This window comes from Chrysochloris asiatica, unplaced genomic scaffold (genome assembly GCF_000296735.1).
Source record: "Chrysochloris asiatica unplaced genomic scaffold, ChrAsi1.0 scaffold00008, whole genome shotgun sequence".
Classification (NCBI taxonomy): domain Eukaryota; kingdom Metazoa; phylum Chordata; class Mammalia; order Afrosoricida; family Chrysochloridae; genus Chrysochloris; species Chrysochloris asiatica.
In genome coordinates this window covers 9,709,444-9,725,296 of record NW_006408526.1, presented here as the reverse complement: position 1 = coordinate 9,725,296, position 15,853 = coordinate 9,709,444, and the positions used below count along the sequence as shown (strand labels likewise).

General features: G+C 38.2%; 1 protein-coding gene across 1 annotated transcript in view; it reads right to left on the bottom strand.

Annotated features, from left to right (window-relative positions):
- The window catches only part of KIAA1377 (KIAA1377 ortholog), a 99,115-nt gene that overhangs the window by 20,359 nt on the left and 62,903 nt on the right, over nucleotides 1-15,853 (bottom strand). The window contains exons 6-7 of the mRNA XM_006833949.1: nucleotides 11,972-14,111; nucleotides 1,091-1,203 (exon numbers count right to left, since the gene is read on the bottom strand). Coding sequence (XP_006834012.1) covers nucleotides 1,091-1,203; nucleotides 11,972-14,111 — 2,253 coding nt within the window. The remainder of the gene's footprint in view (nucleotides 1-1,090; nucleotides 1,204-11,971; nucleotides 14,112-15,853) is intronic.

The following is a 15,853-nucleotide window of genomic DNA, read 5'->3' as shown; positions in this document are numbered from 1 at the left end:
ATATGGTGTCTGAATTTTGAGTGTCCATTTGCAGAGTTATTGAATTCAGTTGAGTAGAGAATGTGGTGGGAGGGATGTTTGCTTCATTTTGTTGCAGCACCCTATTCCAGTTCTATTTTTCAGAAAATCAGAAGACATGGTATTTAAAGTGGAAGCTCCAAGTGAAGTACTATTCACACTTCCATCCATTTTTTAGTATTCTAAATTCAATCTCGGATCAAGTTAGATCTCTACAAAATAGCTTTTGCCACTGAGGTTCTAGGACTGCTTCTCAAATAGCTTTGATTACGGTTGATTTATAGTTAAGCTATGTATGCAGTTATATCAACAATTACTGAATTACTGCCACTGATTTTCTAATTTATGTTATTATACTTCTGGATTTTATTGACAATCCCTGTTTCCACACAGCCAGATGAAACTCTTTATTCACCTGTCATTGTACCATCATTAAAAACACTGTACTGGTCTAGTGCTGTGGGTTAATGCATGGACTGCAAAGTTGGTTTGAACTGCATGGTCGGTGGTTCAAGCTCACCAGCCACTGCTCAGAAACCCTATACAGGGTTGCTATGGGCCAGAACCAACTCAACTGCACTTAACAACAACTTTTATTAAAGACAGAGTCCTTTATGTAACATCTAAGTGGGAACTGTCTTTTAAAATAATTTACCACAAAAAATATCATCATTATAAATATTCCTTTAAAATGATATAACTTATTCTACTTTGATTTATGCCATGTCTTCCAGGAAGCTTAAATCCCAATAAGATATTCAATTAATGGGACTACATTAGTCTTTATGATTAGCACACATACTCCATCTAGTCACAGTTCTAGTCTACTGTCGGTCCTTTCTTGAAGTTTTTTCCAAACGTATACTTAAAAACCGGTTAAATTCTGTTGTGAATGACAACTTTTTCCCAGAAGATTTGATTAAAAAAGCAAATAAAAAACATCATAATGATAATTTCTTAAAGTTGGTTAAAACTTTCCTTATCATTTACAGCACAGTTTTTCCTTGAAGAACATTCTGCTTTCCAGGCAATTGTTCACTAATAAATAAGAGAATTTTAACATAGTACTTACATGCATTTTCTCACTGTACGTCTGTCCTAGATATCCAGTATTTTGTCTTTTCTGATCTAATAGACCTTTCTGTTTATTTTCAACAATTTGTTTTCTTCTTGTAACAGCAGAATCTTAAACAAATGCCAACACAATATAAAAAAATTATACAAATTAAAGAGATCACATATATTCACTGTAAAATTATTTTCAAACATCAGAGAAAACTCTCTACATTTCATTCATTTGGTAAGCACTGGACTGCTAACCATAAGGTTGGCAGTTCAAATCCACCAGCCGCTCCTTGGAAACCCTATACAGGGTCACTATCAGTCAGAACCTATACAATGGCACTTAACAACAACAGTATGCACTGTTTTTGGCACATTATAATCATGTGTTAAGTTCTTGCTTCTGAGGAGTTTTAGTTTAGAAGTGCCAGGGGGATATGTAAGATAACCTATTGATATGCAGGAAGAACATGTTACAATTGTGGGTTAATGCGCCAGACTGCAAAGCCCTTTGAACTGCAAGGTCAGTGGTTCAAACTCACCATTGGCTCCTTGGAAACCCTATACAGGGTCGCTATGGGTCAGAATCAACTCAACGGCACTTCACAATAACAACAACAACAATACTTTACTCTGGAGTCCTGGTGTGCCGCTGTGGGTTAATGCACCAGACTGCAAAGTCATTTGAATCACAAGGTCCGCGGTCCAAGCTCACCAGTCACTCCTTGGAAGCCCTATACAGGGTCGGTATGGGTCGGAATTGACTAGAGGGCACTTAACAACAACAATACTTTACTCTAAGGAGCTCTGGTAGCATAGTGGTTACAAGTTGGGCTGCTAACCTCAAGTTCAGCAGTTTGAAACTACTAGCTGTTCCATGGGAGAAAGATAAGGCATTCTGCTTCTGTAAAGATTTACAGCCTCAGAAACCCTATGCAGGGTTGTTACATGGTCGCCATGAGTCGGAATTGACTCCATGGTTCACCACTACCACCACAATACTTTACTTCTGTTGTGGAGTTGTAGGATAAGCACTGGACTGCAAGGTCGCTCTTAAGTCAGAAGGACTCCAACAACAGTAATACTTGTGCAAATATGGTTTATAAGGCAGGTGGCCCTGTATTGCATGCAGTAAATAAAGTTATCTTGAGGTAAGAGTAGAGGTTCCAGAGTGAGAGAGGCTGGCAGTGGAATCCTCATTCATTACTGCTCTTTATCTTCCTGGTGTGGTGCTGTAGCATCAGCACTGGACTGCAAACCACAAGGTCAGCAGTTCAAACCCACCAGCTTCTCCTTGGAAACCCTATATAGGGTCACCATGAGTCCGAACCAACTCGATGGCACTTAATAGCAACAGCTTCATGAAATGTACTAAAATTTATGAGTGCCTGATAAGTGGATTATGGATATCCTGTAGCAGCTAAATGATTCCTCATAGAACAGGAAAGTAGCTGAAAAAGACTTTTGTAGGGCTTTATCACATGCTTTACTACTTAAGGTATATGGGAAGTACAAGGATGCTTATTAAGTACTTTTCTATGCTTTTTATATGACTAAAATATATTCTTGCAAAATTCAGAGCAAAGATAATACTACTAATGCAAATACAGGTGAATAAGAAAATGGCTAAGCTAATTCATGTCTTATCCTCACTACAAACTCTGCCAAACAACGTAGTAAGGAAGCTTGGATGAGATAGAAAGGTAAATGGTTAACAGCAGGAGAAAACTGGTTCCAGTCAAGGAGTTACTGGAGTTGCATTGCTCATATTGCAGGGTTGATGACAGCAATTGATACAATTAAAGAGAAATAGAGGTTGTTACAAAATTATTAAAGAGAAGGCAACTGATGGAGCAGAGTTGTCTGAAGTTGTTGGGAGGGCATGGGTTCTAGACACATAGAGGAATCAGCCAGAAACAGAGGAAAGACTGCTTCATTCTCTGAGTCTTAAAAGAGAAGGTTGAGAATAAACATGTTTTTGTACAGTGAAATTTGTATTGGAAAAATAATGGGAAGGAAGTAGAAAATGGATTTTAATTTGTTGTTGTCTCTGCTGAACCTGGTTGTTTATAAAGACTTCAGATTAGCAAATCTTTGTATAATTTTGGAATTGATTGAAAGGCTCCCCCATTTTTCACTTTCTGACGTTAAAGAATATTTTTAATAGAATTTATTTTTTATAGCAATTTTATGTTTACAGAAAAATCTTGCAGAAAGTAGTTTCCATATACTGTCCCCTCTCTCGGGCATATTCTTTCTCCTATTACTAGCATCTTGCATCCCTGGTACATTTGTTACAATTGATAAACCAATACTGTTAAGTGCCTGTGAGTCAATTTAGACTCATAGTGACCCTGTATAGTTTCTGAGGAGTGGTTTATGGGTTTGAACCGTCAACCTTGTGTTAAGCAGTTCAGCACAATACCAGCACTCCAAACCAATATTATATTATTATTAACTGAAGTCTATAGTTCACAATTTATGCTCTACAATCCTATGGATTTTGACAAATGCATGTTATGTGTCTATCATTATAGTATCATATAGAATAGTTTAATCCCTTCCCCCTTCTATCCCTAATCTTTTTACTGTCTTTAAAATTTTGCTGTTGTCACAATGTTATACAGTTGGAACCATATAAAGTGTAGTTTTTCCAGATTGTTTTCTTTCACTTAGCAACATGTATTTAGAGTTCCTCCATGTCTCTTTATGACTCAATAGCTCATTGCTTTTAATATTTCATTGTATGAGTGAAACAGTTTAATAATTCACCAATTGAAGGACACTTTGGTTGCTTCCAATGTTTGGCAATTATGAATAAAGAACAAATTATGAATACATTATTTGCATGTGGGTTTTTATGTGCACATAGAATTTCACCTCTATAAGTGAATATGTAGCAGCATAATTGCTGTATTGTATGGTAAAGTTATGCTTAGCTTTAAAAGAAACTGTCAGAATGTCTTTCAAAGTGTAGGTACCATTCTAAATTCACAATAGGTGTGAATGAGATTTCCTGTTTCTCCACATCCTTGTCAGTAGTTGGTATTGCCAGTGTTTTGAATTTTAGTCATTCTAATAGATGTGTGAAGGAGCTCTGGTAGCTAGTGGTTACGAATTGGGCTGTGAACTGCAAGGTCAGCAGTTCGAAACTATCAGCTGTTCTGCAGGAGAAAGAGGAGGCTTTCTGCTCCCGTAAAGATTTACAGCCTCGGAAACCCTGTACAGGGTTGCTATGAGTCGGAACCGACTCCACGGCACATAACCACTACAAATAGATGTGTGAAGTCCCTGAGTGGTGCCAACAGTTAAATCATTCAGCTGCTAACCAAAAGATTGGGGTTTGAGCCTATTTTAAGTGTATCAGAAGAAAGGTCTGATGATTTACTTCTGGAAAATCAGCCACTGAAAATCTTATGGAGGTGAGTTCTACTCTGACACACATGAATCAATCAACTCAAGGGCAAGTGGCTAATAGATGTGCAAAGGTATTTTTTGTTTTTTGAGTTTATATCTTTAATTGTATTAGACACAAAAGAACAGAGAGAATGAATCTACTTGTCTTCCTTTTCTGTATGGTAAGTGTGGGGTACAGGACCCAGCTTTATTCAGAGTAAGGTGGTCTTTGCTCTTGGTTTATATGAAATAACCCTTGGAGTAATTGAGTGCCTTTGTTTGGATTTCCAGACCACACAAGATGATTTGTGTTAGTGAGGGGATGGCTAGAGCAGAAAAGATTCACTCAGGAGGGGAATGTCAACTAGCCTCAGGAGGCATGATTTTGTCTATCACAAAGTCCTTGTGTTGCGCTGTGGGATAACGCACTGGACTGCAAGGTCAGTACGAACCACAAAGTTGGCGACTCAAATTCACCAACGGCTTCTTGGATACCCAATATAGGGTATATCTAAGCAGCGGCTGGTGACAGCATGTAACAACAATAACAACAGGACTGGCCAATAAAAACCTGGATCCCTAAGGCTCTGATAACTTCCTGATGGGCAAAGGGCAGATGCAGTGTCTCTCAGCCACAGCAGCTACACCTTAGGAACCGTCCTCCTTCATGCATCTTTTCCTTATGATGATTTGGATTTATATCCTTTTACTATAATGAACCGGAGTCCTGGTGTGGTGTGATGGGTTAATGTGCCAGACTGCAAAGCTGTCTGAACTGCAAGCTTGGTGGTTCAAGCTCACCAGCTGCTCCTCGGAAACCCTATACAGGGTCATTGTGGGTGAGAATGGACTCTATGGCACTTAAACTATGGCACAACAACTATAATGAACCACTATGCTACCAGAGCTCTGGTGTGGTGCTGTGGGTTAATGTACTGGATGGCAAAGTTGGTTTGAACCACAAGGTCAGCAGTTCAAGCTCACTAGTAGCTCCTATGAAACCCTATGCAGGGATGCTATGAGTTGGAACTGACCTGATGGCACTTCATGACAACAACAATTATCATAAAACCAGGGTGGTGGTGATGGTTGTGTGCTGCAGAGTCGATTCTGACTCTAATGACCCAGTATAGTGGGTGGGGAATGTCTGGCCCACAGGCCGTATGCTGTTGTTGTTATTAAGTGCCATCAACTGGTTCAGACTCATAGCTACCCTGTACAAAGTTTGAAACCATTTTGGTCTGGCCCTGCCAAGGCAACCACGGTTCCATCACATTAGGGAAGAGTTAATTAAATGGTTGACCAAATATGTAGTAGGCTAAGTTTTAAGTTAATTTTGTATGGCCCATGAATGTTGTTATAAATATCCAAATGGCCCTGGGCAAAAAAAGAAAAAAAAAAAAAAAAAAAAAAAGGGTTCCCACCCCTGTTGAGTCCTGGTGTGATGCTGTAGGATAAGCACTGGACCATGAGGTCAGCATTTCAAACTCACCAACTGCTCCTTGGAAAACCTATATAGGGTCACTATGAGAACTCACTCGATGACACTTTACAACAATCCCTGTTGTACAGGGTTTCTGAGGCTGTAAATCCTTACCATAGAAGAAAGACTCATCTTTGTTCTGAAGAGTGGCTGATAGACTTGAACTGCTGACCTTGCAATTAGAAGCCCAACTTGTAACACATTACACTACCAGAGCTCCTTAATAAAACCAGTAATAAGTATAATGTTGTTGTTGCTAAGTTCCATCGAGTTGATTCTGACCCATAGTGACCCTGTATAGGGTTTCCAAAGAGAAGTTGATGAGCTTGAACCAACTATCGCATTAATCCACAGTGCCACGCTATCTCCTGTGAATTCTAAGAACTGCTCCATCAAAGTAGCAAACCCAAGAATGGTGTCTTTTTAGGTTGTGAGCTCTGGCCTGGCTCAGGTAGCTAAGGACTAAGAGAGAGCATGCCATATGGGCAGCTGGTGTCAGAAATGATGGAGATCTCTGCCCTATAGGAATTGGCTGTCTGCTGATTCTCATCCATGTAGTTATCATCTTAGTAGGCTTGTGCTGGAAAAGTTTGTTGCTAATTTTGCAGCAGTAATGATTATAGACTAGGAGATGATATAGTCAGGTGTTGGAATAGGCCTTAGATTCTACAAGGACTCGTTAGACCTACATTTTTTCTAATATAGGTGAACACTTCCATGTGAGTGAACACTCTAAATATTTTAAACACCAAGGATTAACCTTGTATCCCAACAGCATCACTTTGTTATTGTTGTTGTCATGCTGTCGAGTTGGTTCTGACTCATAGTGACCGTGTATAGGGTTTCCAAGGAGTGGCTGGTGAGTTTGAGCCACTGACCTTGTGGTCCAAGCTGACCTAGCGGCCCAACATCACTAGTCACTCATTTCTTCACTAGCATTTACTCACTTCCCCACGACGCTCCTATTTTCCAGTCTCACATCCTATATACCCAGAGGTACTAGTTCTGGAGGGCATTCTTGCTCTTTATTAGCATTTCCAGGACCCTCTAGCAAAACTCTCCAGTAAAAGCTCTATTTTCTTGAATCCCAAGCCATTCAACTTTACTACCTCCAAACCTCTCAAGTGATCTCTTCCCATTTGCTGATGGTTTTGGCATCTGGTAAATGCCTTATCATATCATTAACTGAAATCAACCAGTTCAGGGGTTGATTATCCAATAAATGAGGTAAGCATAGTTGATTACCCAATAAGCATACTTGTGCTTACTTACTAATCTGTAGTGGGTAATTTCACATGAGCTTCTCCACAGAGATGTGGTAAAAACCATGTGAAACTGACATGTGAAACTATTCACTACAGATTAGTAAATAAGCAAAAGCAAACTGTGCTTACCTTGCTTACTGGGTACTCTGACCCTGGCAGGGGTTGACAATTTGAAAAGCAGCTTTGATTCTGTAAGAAGGTGCTGTGTAATTAGGAGAGAGACAGATCCCAGCTACACCTAAAAGCAGAATCTTTGATGTGGTTAAAAAAAAAAAAAAAAAGCGAAAGTGTTTATTACAGATTAGTAAGTAAACACGAGTAAACGCAAATGTACCTTGCTTAATGGGTAATCCACTCCTGCCAACATCCTAAACTACATCCCCCTTGATCTTTTTGTCAGTGCTCCCACTCCCTGGAAAAAAAAAAAAATCCCCAAATTACCTGCTTTCTCTCTGCCTGCTTCTCAACCACAGTGAATTTACACAGTATGCCAAGTCTATTAACTATAGCATGCATTCCTAATCACCAGCCTCTGATGATTGATGTAACCTATTAATGCTGACTTTTCTACCTTAAACATAATTTCTTTGCAAAGGGTCTTTCCAAAAAAATCCCAGACCACATTAGCATCCCATTTTATATATTCATACTGTACATGGTATTCTTCTGTTTAAAATACTTTATCAGACTTGTAATCACTTGTTTAAAGTCTGTATTCTTTGCTAGATTATAGGGCCTGTGTTCATCTTAGTTAACCCTCCATCTCCTAGCATATTGTTGTTATTAAGTGCCTTCGAGTTGATTCTGACTCATAATGACCCTGTACAGGGTTTCTGAGGCTTTTAAATCTTTGCAGTAGCAGAAAGTCTCAACTTTCTCCCGTGCAGCAGCTAGTGGGCTTTGTGGTTCACGGTCCTGCACTTATCCTACACAGCCACCATACTCCTCTACTAGCATATTGAGTTGTTTCCGATTCACAGCGATCTTGTATAGTGTTTCTGAGGAGCACTAGTGCGTTGAACAGCTGACCTTGTGGTTTGTAGTCCAGTGCTGATCCTACAATGCCCCATCCTTGTTAAAGGTATAGTCTGATTACCAACATTACCTTTCCTATTGGGCATTTCCAGAGTACAGATCCTTTTTAATTACAGAGGAAATATGAGGGGGCTTCAAAAAGTTTATGAAAAAATTCTATTACCTTTCAGTTCTATTTTTCCATGAACTTTTTGAAGCCCCTGCATATACCTATGTTTCAGAGTATAATTTGAATAATGAATCAACTGTAATGCAGTATTCCCAAAGGGTTCACTTGACATGTTTGAGATTTTAGTTTTGAAAATTTTGAATGAGTGAACATACGAAGTATGTAGTATTATTCTATTTTCTAAATAATCACTTTATTAAGAGGCATCTCCATTCCTATTGCTGCTGAGTCAATTCTGACAGAGTATGGGACAGAGTATAGTTTCCAAGAATGTGATCTTTACAGAAGCTGAGTGATACATTTTTTGAGCCACAGATCTTTTGGTTAGCAGCTGAGTGCTTTAACCACTGCATCACCAGGTCTCATTTAGAAGTATTGATACATTAATTGGAATGCTAATGAAAAGAATGACTAGAAATGTTAAATTTATTACATTTTTGTATATCCCTTATATAGAGACCCCTATGAGAACTAAGGAGCTCTGGCAGCATAGTGGTTACGAATTGGGCTGCATACTGCAAAGCCAGCAGTTCGAAACTACCAGCTGCTCCACGGGAGAAAGATGAGGCTTTCTGCTCCCATAAGGATTTACACCCTCGGAAACTCTGTACAGGGTCACTATGGGTCGGAACCGACTCGAAGGCACTTAACAACAACAAGAACTACCTCCTTTGATTAAATGCCAAGAAAATAATGAGATTCTCCAGATAAACATAGATCCTTTATTCTTTTATCAGAGAATGAAAACATAATTTGAATATTCTTGGAATCTACTGGATGGCAACTGCCTTAGAAGCTTTTCTTTGGTTATGCTAAAATTATTAGTTTCCTAATATTTTCCAGATGAGCTCTGAGTATGATAAATAGATGCTTAATAACTATGTTTATTATATGATTTTAGTAGAAAAAGGGCAGGATTTGTAGTTACAAAGATTCAAATTAAAATATCAATTATGGAATTCGCTAGTTCTGAATCTATTTTTTTCCTTATAAAATGGTCTTTAAAATTTTTTGTATCTCAAGAGTTGTTGTGAGGTTTAAGTGAGACCAGGGTAAAGCAGCTGGCACTGTGACTGGCACAGAGGAGGTACTCAAAAGAGAGAATCCCCACTATGGATTTAAAATATGTAATCTCTATGATCCATCAAAGGGTGCCTAGGAAGGCAGGCCTGCTATCTAGTTCCACAAAGTCCCAGTCTTGAAAACCTCTGGAGCAGTTCTACTCTGCACACATGGGGTCACTGTGAGTTGGAATTGACAACTAAGAAAAACAAGAGTCTGTATGATACCTTCATTTTGGAGAAATATGTAAAAATTAAAATTACAGTGCAAAATGGCTTGATACTGGACAAATAATGCTGAAGCACCTAAGATTTTTTTTAAAAAAACTTTTTATTGTGATTGAGTGAAGGTTTATAGAGATCATCACTTTTATATCCAACAAATCACATACTTTGTTTCATCTTGATGATTGCAATCCCCTCAATGTAATAACATCACTTATCCCACTTCCTTCCTGTGTTTCTTGTTTCTATCCTTCTTCTTTTCTAACTCTTCTGAACTTTGTCCTTAGGAAAGTGCTACCCGATGATCTCAAATGGTTGATTATTCTATGGTGTATGTACCTCACTAGTGGTGCTGTCTCCCCAATACACCTACCTATTGCTTGGCTGAACACTGAACCACAGGGTAAAGCAACTAAGATTTTTAAATTAGTCTCGGCATTTAGCTTCCCAATGGTTAATGTGGCTCAAGTTCATTCAGTTCAAGACAAGTCTGAGTACCTATTAAGAGCCAGGCACTGTTAGGCCCTGGTGATGAATTACAAAACAAGACCTTTTTTCCTTAAGTGCTCATGGTGTCACTGAAGAAGCCTTTGAAAGTCAAATTTTAAACAAATTCTCTTTATATTTGTTTATTCTGTTGGAAAAATAAAACACTTGTTTTTCTGATTCCCCAAACTCTTGAATCTAATTTCTTAATAAGCTCTAAGCTTAAGGGATAAGAGATTTCTGCTCCAGGAAAACTTACGGGCTTCTAGTCCATTCCTTCAAGGAACTGTGGTGGCATTGTAGGATAAGCACTGAACTGCTAACCACAAGGTTGGCAGTTCAAATTCACCAGCTGCTCTGTGGGAGAAAGATGAGGCTTCTGCTCCTATAGATTTACAGCCTCAGAAACCCTAGTTGAACCCATTCGATGACAGCTAACAACAACAATCTATTTGCTCAGTGGAAGAAAATAACTTCAGGATGAGTCAGGCAGAATGCTAAAGTGCAAATGACAATCAATAGTGAAGAAAATCTCAACATTTTAAAGCCATGATATCTTTTTTATAAATCACATGCTAACCAACATTCAAGAGTCCGGTGTGGGGCTGTGGGATAAAGGACTGGACCAAAAGGCCAGTTTGAACCACAAGTTCAGTGGTTCAAACTCACCAATTGCTCCTTGGAAACCCTATACAGGGTCACTATGAGTCAGAACCAACTCAATGGCACTTAACAACAACAACAACCAACATTCAAAACATACCACTCTTTATAAAAGGAATGGCAGGGTCAAACACACCTATTATTGGCCTACAATAATTTAGCAAGTACTTTAGAGAAAAAGAATAGAATGCATTATACCCACATTTATCTATTTATTTAGAAATTTTAGACTATATCTTTCTCTGTCACCATGACAGAAATGTTGACATTAATAGCACAGTAATAGCAGAATCCTGGGGTGGTACAAATGGTCAACATACTTGGCTGCTAACCACAAAGTTGGCGGTTCAAGTCCACTCAAAGGTGTCTCACAAGAAACAGCTGATGATCTATTCCTGAAATATCCACCACGGATAACCCTATGTAGCACAGTTCTACTTTGACATACAGGATTGCCATGAGTTGGTGCTGACTTACAGCAAGTGGCTTTACAGGGTCCTTGTGTGGCACGATAGGATAAGCACTTGACTACTAACCACAAGGTCAGTGGTTCAAATCTACCAGTTGTTCCTTGACAACCCTATACAGGGCCACTAAGGGTTACCACTGACTCAATGACACTTAACAACAACAAAAGCAGAATAGGGGAAGGTGGTGGTTCTGTAGGATAAACACTGGACTTCATATCATCAATGGTTTGAGTCCATCAACTGCTTCATGGGAGAAAAATAAGGTTTTCTACTACTGCAAAGATTCGTAGCCTCAGAAACCACAATCAGGGTTCCTTTGAGTGTGAACTGACTTGACAGAACGTAACAATAACCACAGCAGAAAAACAACACTTAACAACAACAAAAACAATAGCAAAATAACAGCATGGGACAAGAATCAGACCCCATTTCTTATCTCCAGTTTTTAAAGTAAAAAGAAAAGTCTGGGGACATTTTTTCAAAGCTTTAGCTACTCACAGAAGAACTTACAATATTAAGGGAGGTAAATTATTTCTATAAGGTTAAGGTGTACATTGCTATACTGCAACAGGAAAAATGTCACATGAAGTTTAAAAGTTGTGCTTTTTATCTATAAAAAGAAAGGAGTCTATTCTTACCAGCAGTCATCTCATTTTGACACAAAATATTACGCCCTCTTTTCCACAAGGGAACAGATTCTTCTCGAGTAGTTTTAAGAGTCACACCATGATGGCTTTCTTCATAAACAGGACATCGTTGAGCGCAATATAACGTCCCATCTTGGTGAGCAACCATTTGAGTGCCAGTTGAGGGATTTATTTGTGCTAAGGTTTGGCATCCAGCTGTACAAGAAGGTAGAGATGGTATCACAGTGACTAAGTCAGAACAAGCATCTGAGAGTGGAAGTCTACTTTCTTGAGTCGGTAGATTGAAATGATATTCCATTGGAAGTACATATTTTGAATTAAAACAGTTATGTGCAATAATGTTTTGAGAATTTTCAGGCATTACTGATTGACACTGAGATACTTTTATATTTTTACCACTTCTAATATTTGATATGGATTTAGGAGGAGGATGAGGTATTATTAGTTTACCCTGAGTTTGTATAAATGTTTTGACTTTGCTTGCAGAATGTGGTTGAATGACAGTGCCTTTTCTACTGGTATATGTACAGCCTGATTGGACTTTAGCAGATGTCGTTCTTCTAATTACATTTGTACCATCACTTTGTGGCTTTGTACCTTTCTGAGTTTTAGAATCATCATAATGTGCAGAGGATTTACTCTCCTCTTTTTTTGAGGCTAGCCAGGCTTGTTTAGCAAACTTATAACCTGAAGGCACAAAAACACAGTTCAAAGGCACATGGTCTGCTTCAGATCTTTCCAAAACAGTATTTTCAGAGACAGAATCATCCTTTGGCTTTTTTCTATCGGCAGAATTTACAGCACAAGCAGGAACACTAATTACGCTGCTGGCAGCACCACTTTTATTTTGTGCGTGGAATTGACACCACTGCGGAGATGTTCTTCTATCTTTCAGTGAATGACTCTCTTCAGGATCATTTTCTATATTGCCAGTTTCATCAAACCACCTCAGTTTTTTAATAGTTTTTTGAATTTCAACACCTTTTCCCTTTTCTTTTGTTAATTCAATACTATCTCTTACAGCTGCTGCTTTTTGATTTCCAAACACGCAGTCTTGATTCATAATTAGTGCCTTAAAATAATGATGGTCATATTTAGATTCTTTCTTTAAAATACTTTTAACAAACCTTACACCATTTCTGTCATGAATGTTGTATTTCATTTTCTTGTAATAACCAACTATATCATTAGAACTTATATTAGACGATGTTTCAGGTATTTTCTGTGTTTTATCTTTTGAATAAGGGTTGTGTGGCACACAAGCAGCTTGAAGATCATCTGAAAATAAAGGCAATTCTTTCTTATTATCATTAAAATAGTGTATCTTTTCATTTTTCACATTTTCCAAGTTATCTGATTTATCAGAACACTGCACTGGGTCAATTTCTTTTATGTGTATACTGTCTTTTGGTAAAGGTCTAGCTGACTGTCTACTAGATGTCAACACTAAAGGTGTTACTACTTGTACAAATGAAGTAGAGACTGAAGTAGTTGGATTTTGTTGGGTTAATTCAGAATGTTTTTCTTGATCTAAACATGTAGCAGCTTCTCGGGTTGGAGCATCTGGAGTGGTCCAGGCTTTACTGAATTTAAATGCTGGGCTGTCAGTAACAAATGGTCTCTCCATTTTGAATACTCCAGAAGAGGGATCAGCTGTCTTAATAGTGCTAGTTTCGTAAGACTTTCCGTCTTTCTTATTTTGTACAAATATGTGTGGACTATGTACAAAGGCTACTGAACTGTTGCTAGTATTTGTAGTTTTTTCCATAGTTCTACTCAGAATAGGTAAAGTTTGTTCTTTACTACTGAGTTGTTCACATGAAGGTAGAACAGTAGGTTTACTTAAAGTATCTGAGAATGGCGTGACAGTCTGAGTATTTGGATCGTCTATATTTATAAGCCAATTATTGATATGCTGAGTTTTAGAGAATGACAGTTTATCTTCATCAAAGCAGCTTAGATTGGCTGATTGCAGATCTGCTGATTTGAGGGAAACAGAATTCTGTGGGATTGATGCGGAATAGTCGTCATTAAGTGTTAAATATATTTCTTCGTGCACCCCAGCTTCAAGACTGTCCATACTTGAAAGGGTTTCAGAATTGGTTATCTGATTTACTTCATCACAAAATTTCTGGAAAAGAAAATATTGTTTTATAATTTAGATATTTTGAAATGCCAAAATGAATGATTCAACACACCTACATTACTGAACTCAATTCTTCCTGGCACATAAAACAGTAATATGACCATAAACTTGTAGCCTCTTATCACTTAAAACAATAGGATCTGACAAATCTATATTCCTTGAACAGTACTCATGGTAAAAAATGGGGAGTTACAGACACATATATTGGCTTGAATTTCAACTGCTAAAGTAAGAACCCAATTATTCTAACCAAAACGAAAGATTAGAAGATAATTTTATTACTGATATTCCATTTACAGTATAGAGTTTCTTGAAGGTCTCTTAAGAGTAGATCAAATTCTGAAAATAGTTATTTACAAATTGCATTTTTGCCCTGAAACCTACACTGGTCTTGATCTGGGGATCTTTATAGGCAGATGGATATTATCCTATCACAGACATATGACTACAAAGAAGACCAGTTAATATGACTATTATTCAAAGTTTCACACTAACTACTAAAGTTAATGATAAAGAAATAAAGAATTCTACCAATTTCTGCAGTCAGCAATTAATCAAACATGGAATCCAGATGCACTGAAAATTATTGATGATAGGAATGTGGAAACAATGAGGAAAGATTGGTAGTGGGAAAATATAGCCTTGGTGGTAAAAACGATGCTGGAGATTGAAAGATAGAATTTTGCAAGACCAGCATTATGGGCAAAATATTGAATGATGCAGAAAGCATCAAAAGCAATACACCAAAAATAAGTGGTTGGTGTTCAACCATTTCAAGAGGTAGTGTATGATCAAGAACCACTTGTACTGAAGGAAAAAGTACAAGGTGCACTGAAGGCATTGGCAAAGAACAAGGCTCTGAGAATTGATGGAATACAATTGAAATATTTCAACTGATGCAGGACTGGAATCACTCACTCATCTAGGCCAAGAAATTTGGAAGACAGCTACTTGACCAACCAATTGGAAGAGATCCATATTTGTGTCCATTCCAAAGAGAAGTGGAAATCATTGGACAATATCATTAGTATCACATGAAAGTAAAATTTTGCAAAAGATAATTAAAAATTAGCTGCAACCAGACCTTGACAGGGAAGTGACAGAGGTTCAAGCCGGTTTCAGACAAGGACATGGAACCAGGGATACCAATGCTGACATCAGATGGATCTTGGCTGAAAGCAGAGAGTAAGCAGAGAGTACTAGAAAGATAGTTGTTGTTAAGTGCTGTAGAGCTGGTTCTGACTCATAGCGACCCTGTATTGGGTTTCTAAGGAGCAACTGGTGAGTTTGAACCACTGACCCTGCAATTTAAACCAACCTTGTGGTCTAATACTTATTCTACAGTGCCACACCAAGACTCTAGAAAGATGTTTACCTGGGCTTTATTGACTAGGCCAAAGTTTTCGACTGTGTGGATCATAACAGGCTATCGACAGCACTGTGGGGAATGGATATCCTGGAACAATTACTTGTGCTCACGAGGCACCTGAACAAAGACCAAGAGGCAGTGGTTCTAGCAACAAAATAAAGGGACGCTGAATGGTTTAAAAATCAAGGAGGGTGTGTGCCAAGGTTGTATTCTTTCACCATACCTATTCAATTTGTATGCTGAGCAAATAATTTGAGGAGCTGGATTATATGAAGAAGAATGTGGCATCAGGATTGGATGAAGACTCATTAACAACCTACAACCTTGCTTGGTGAAAGAGAAGAGGACTTAAAATACT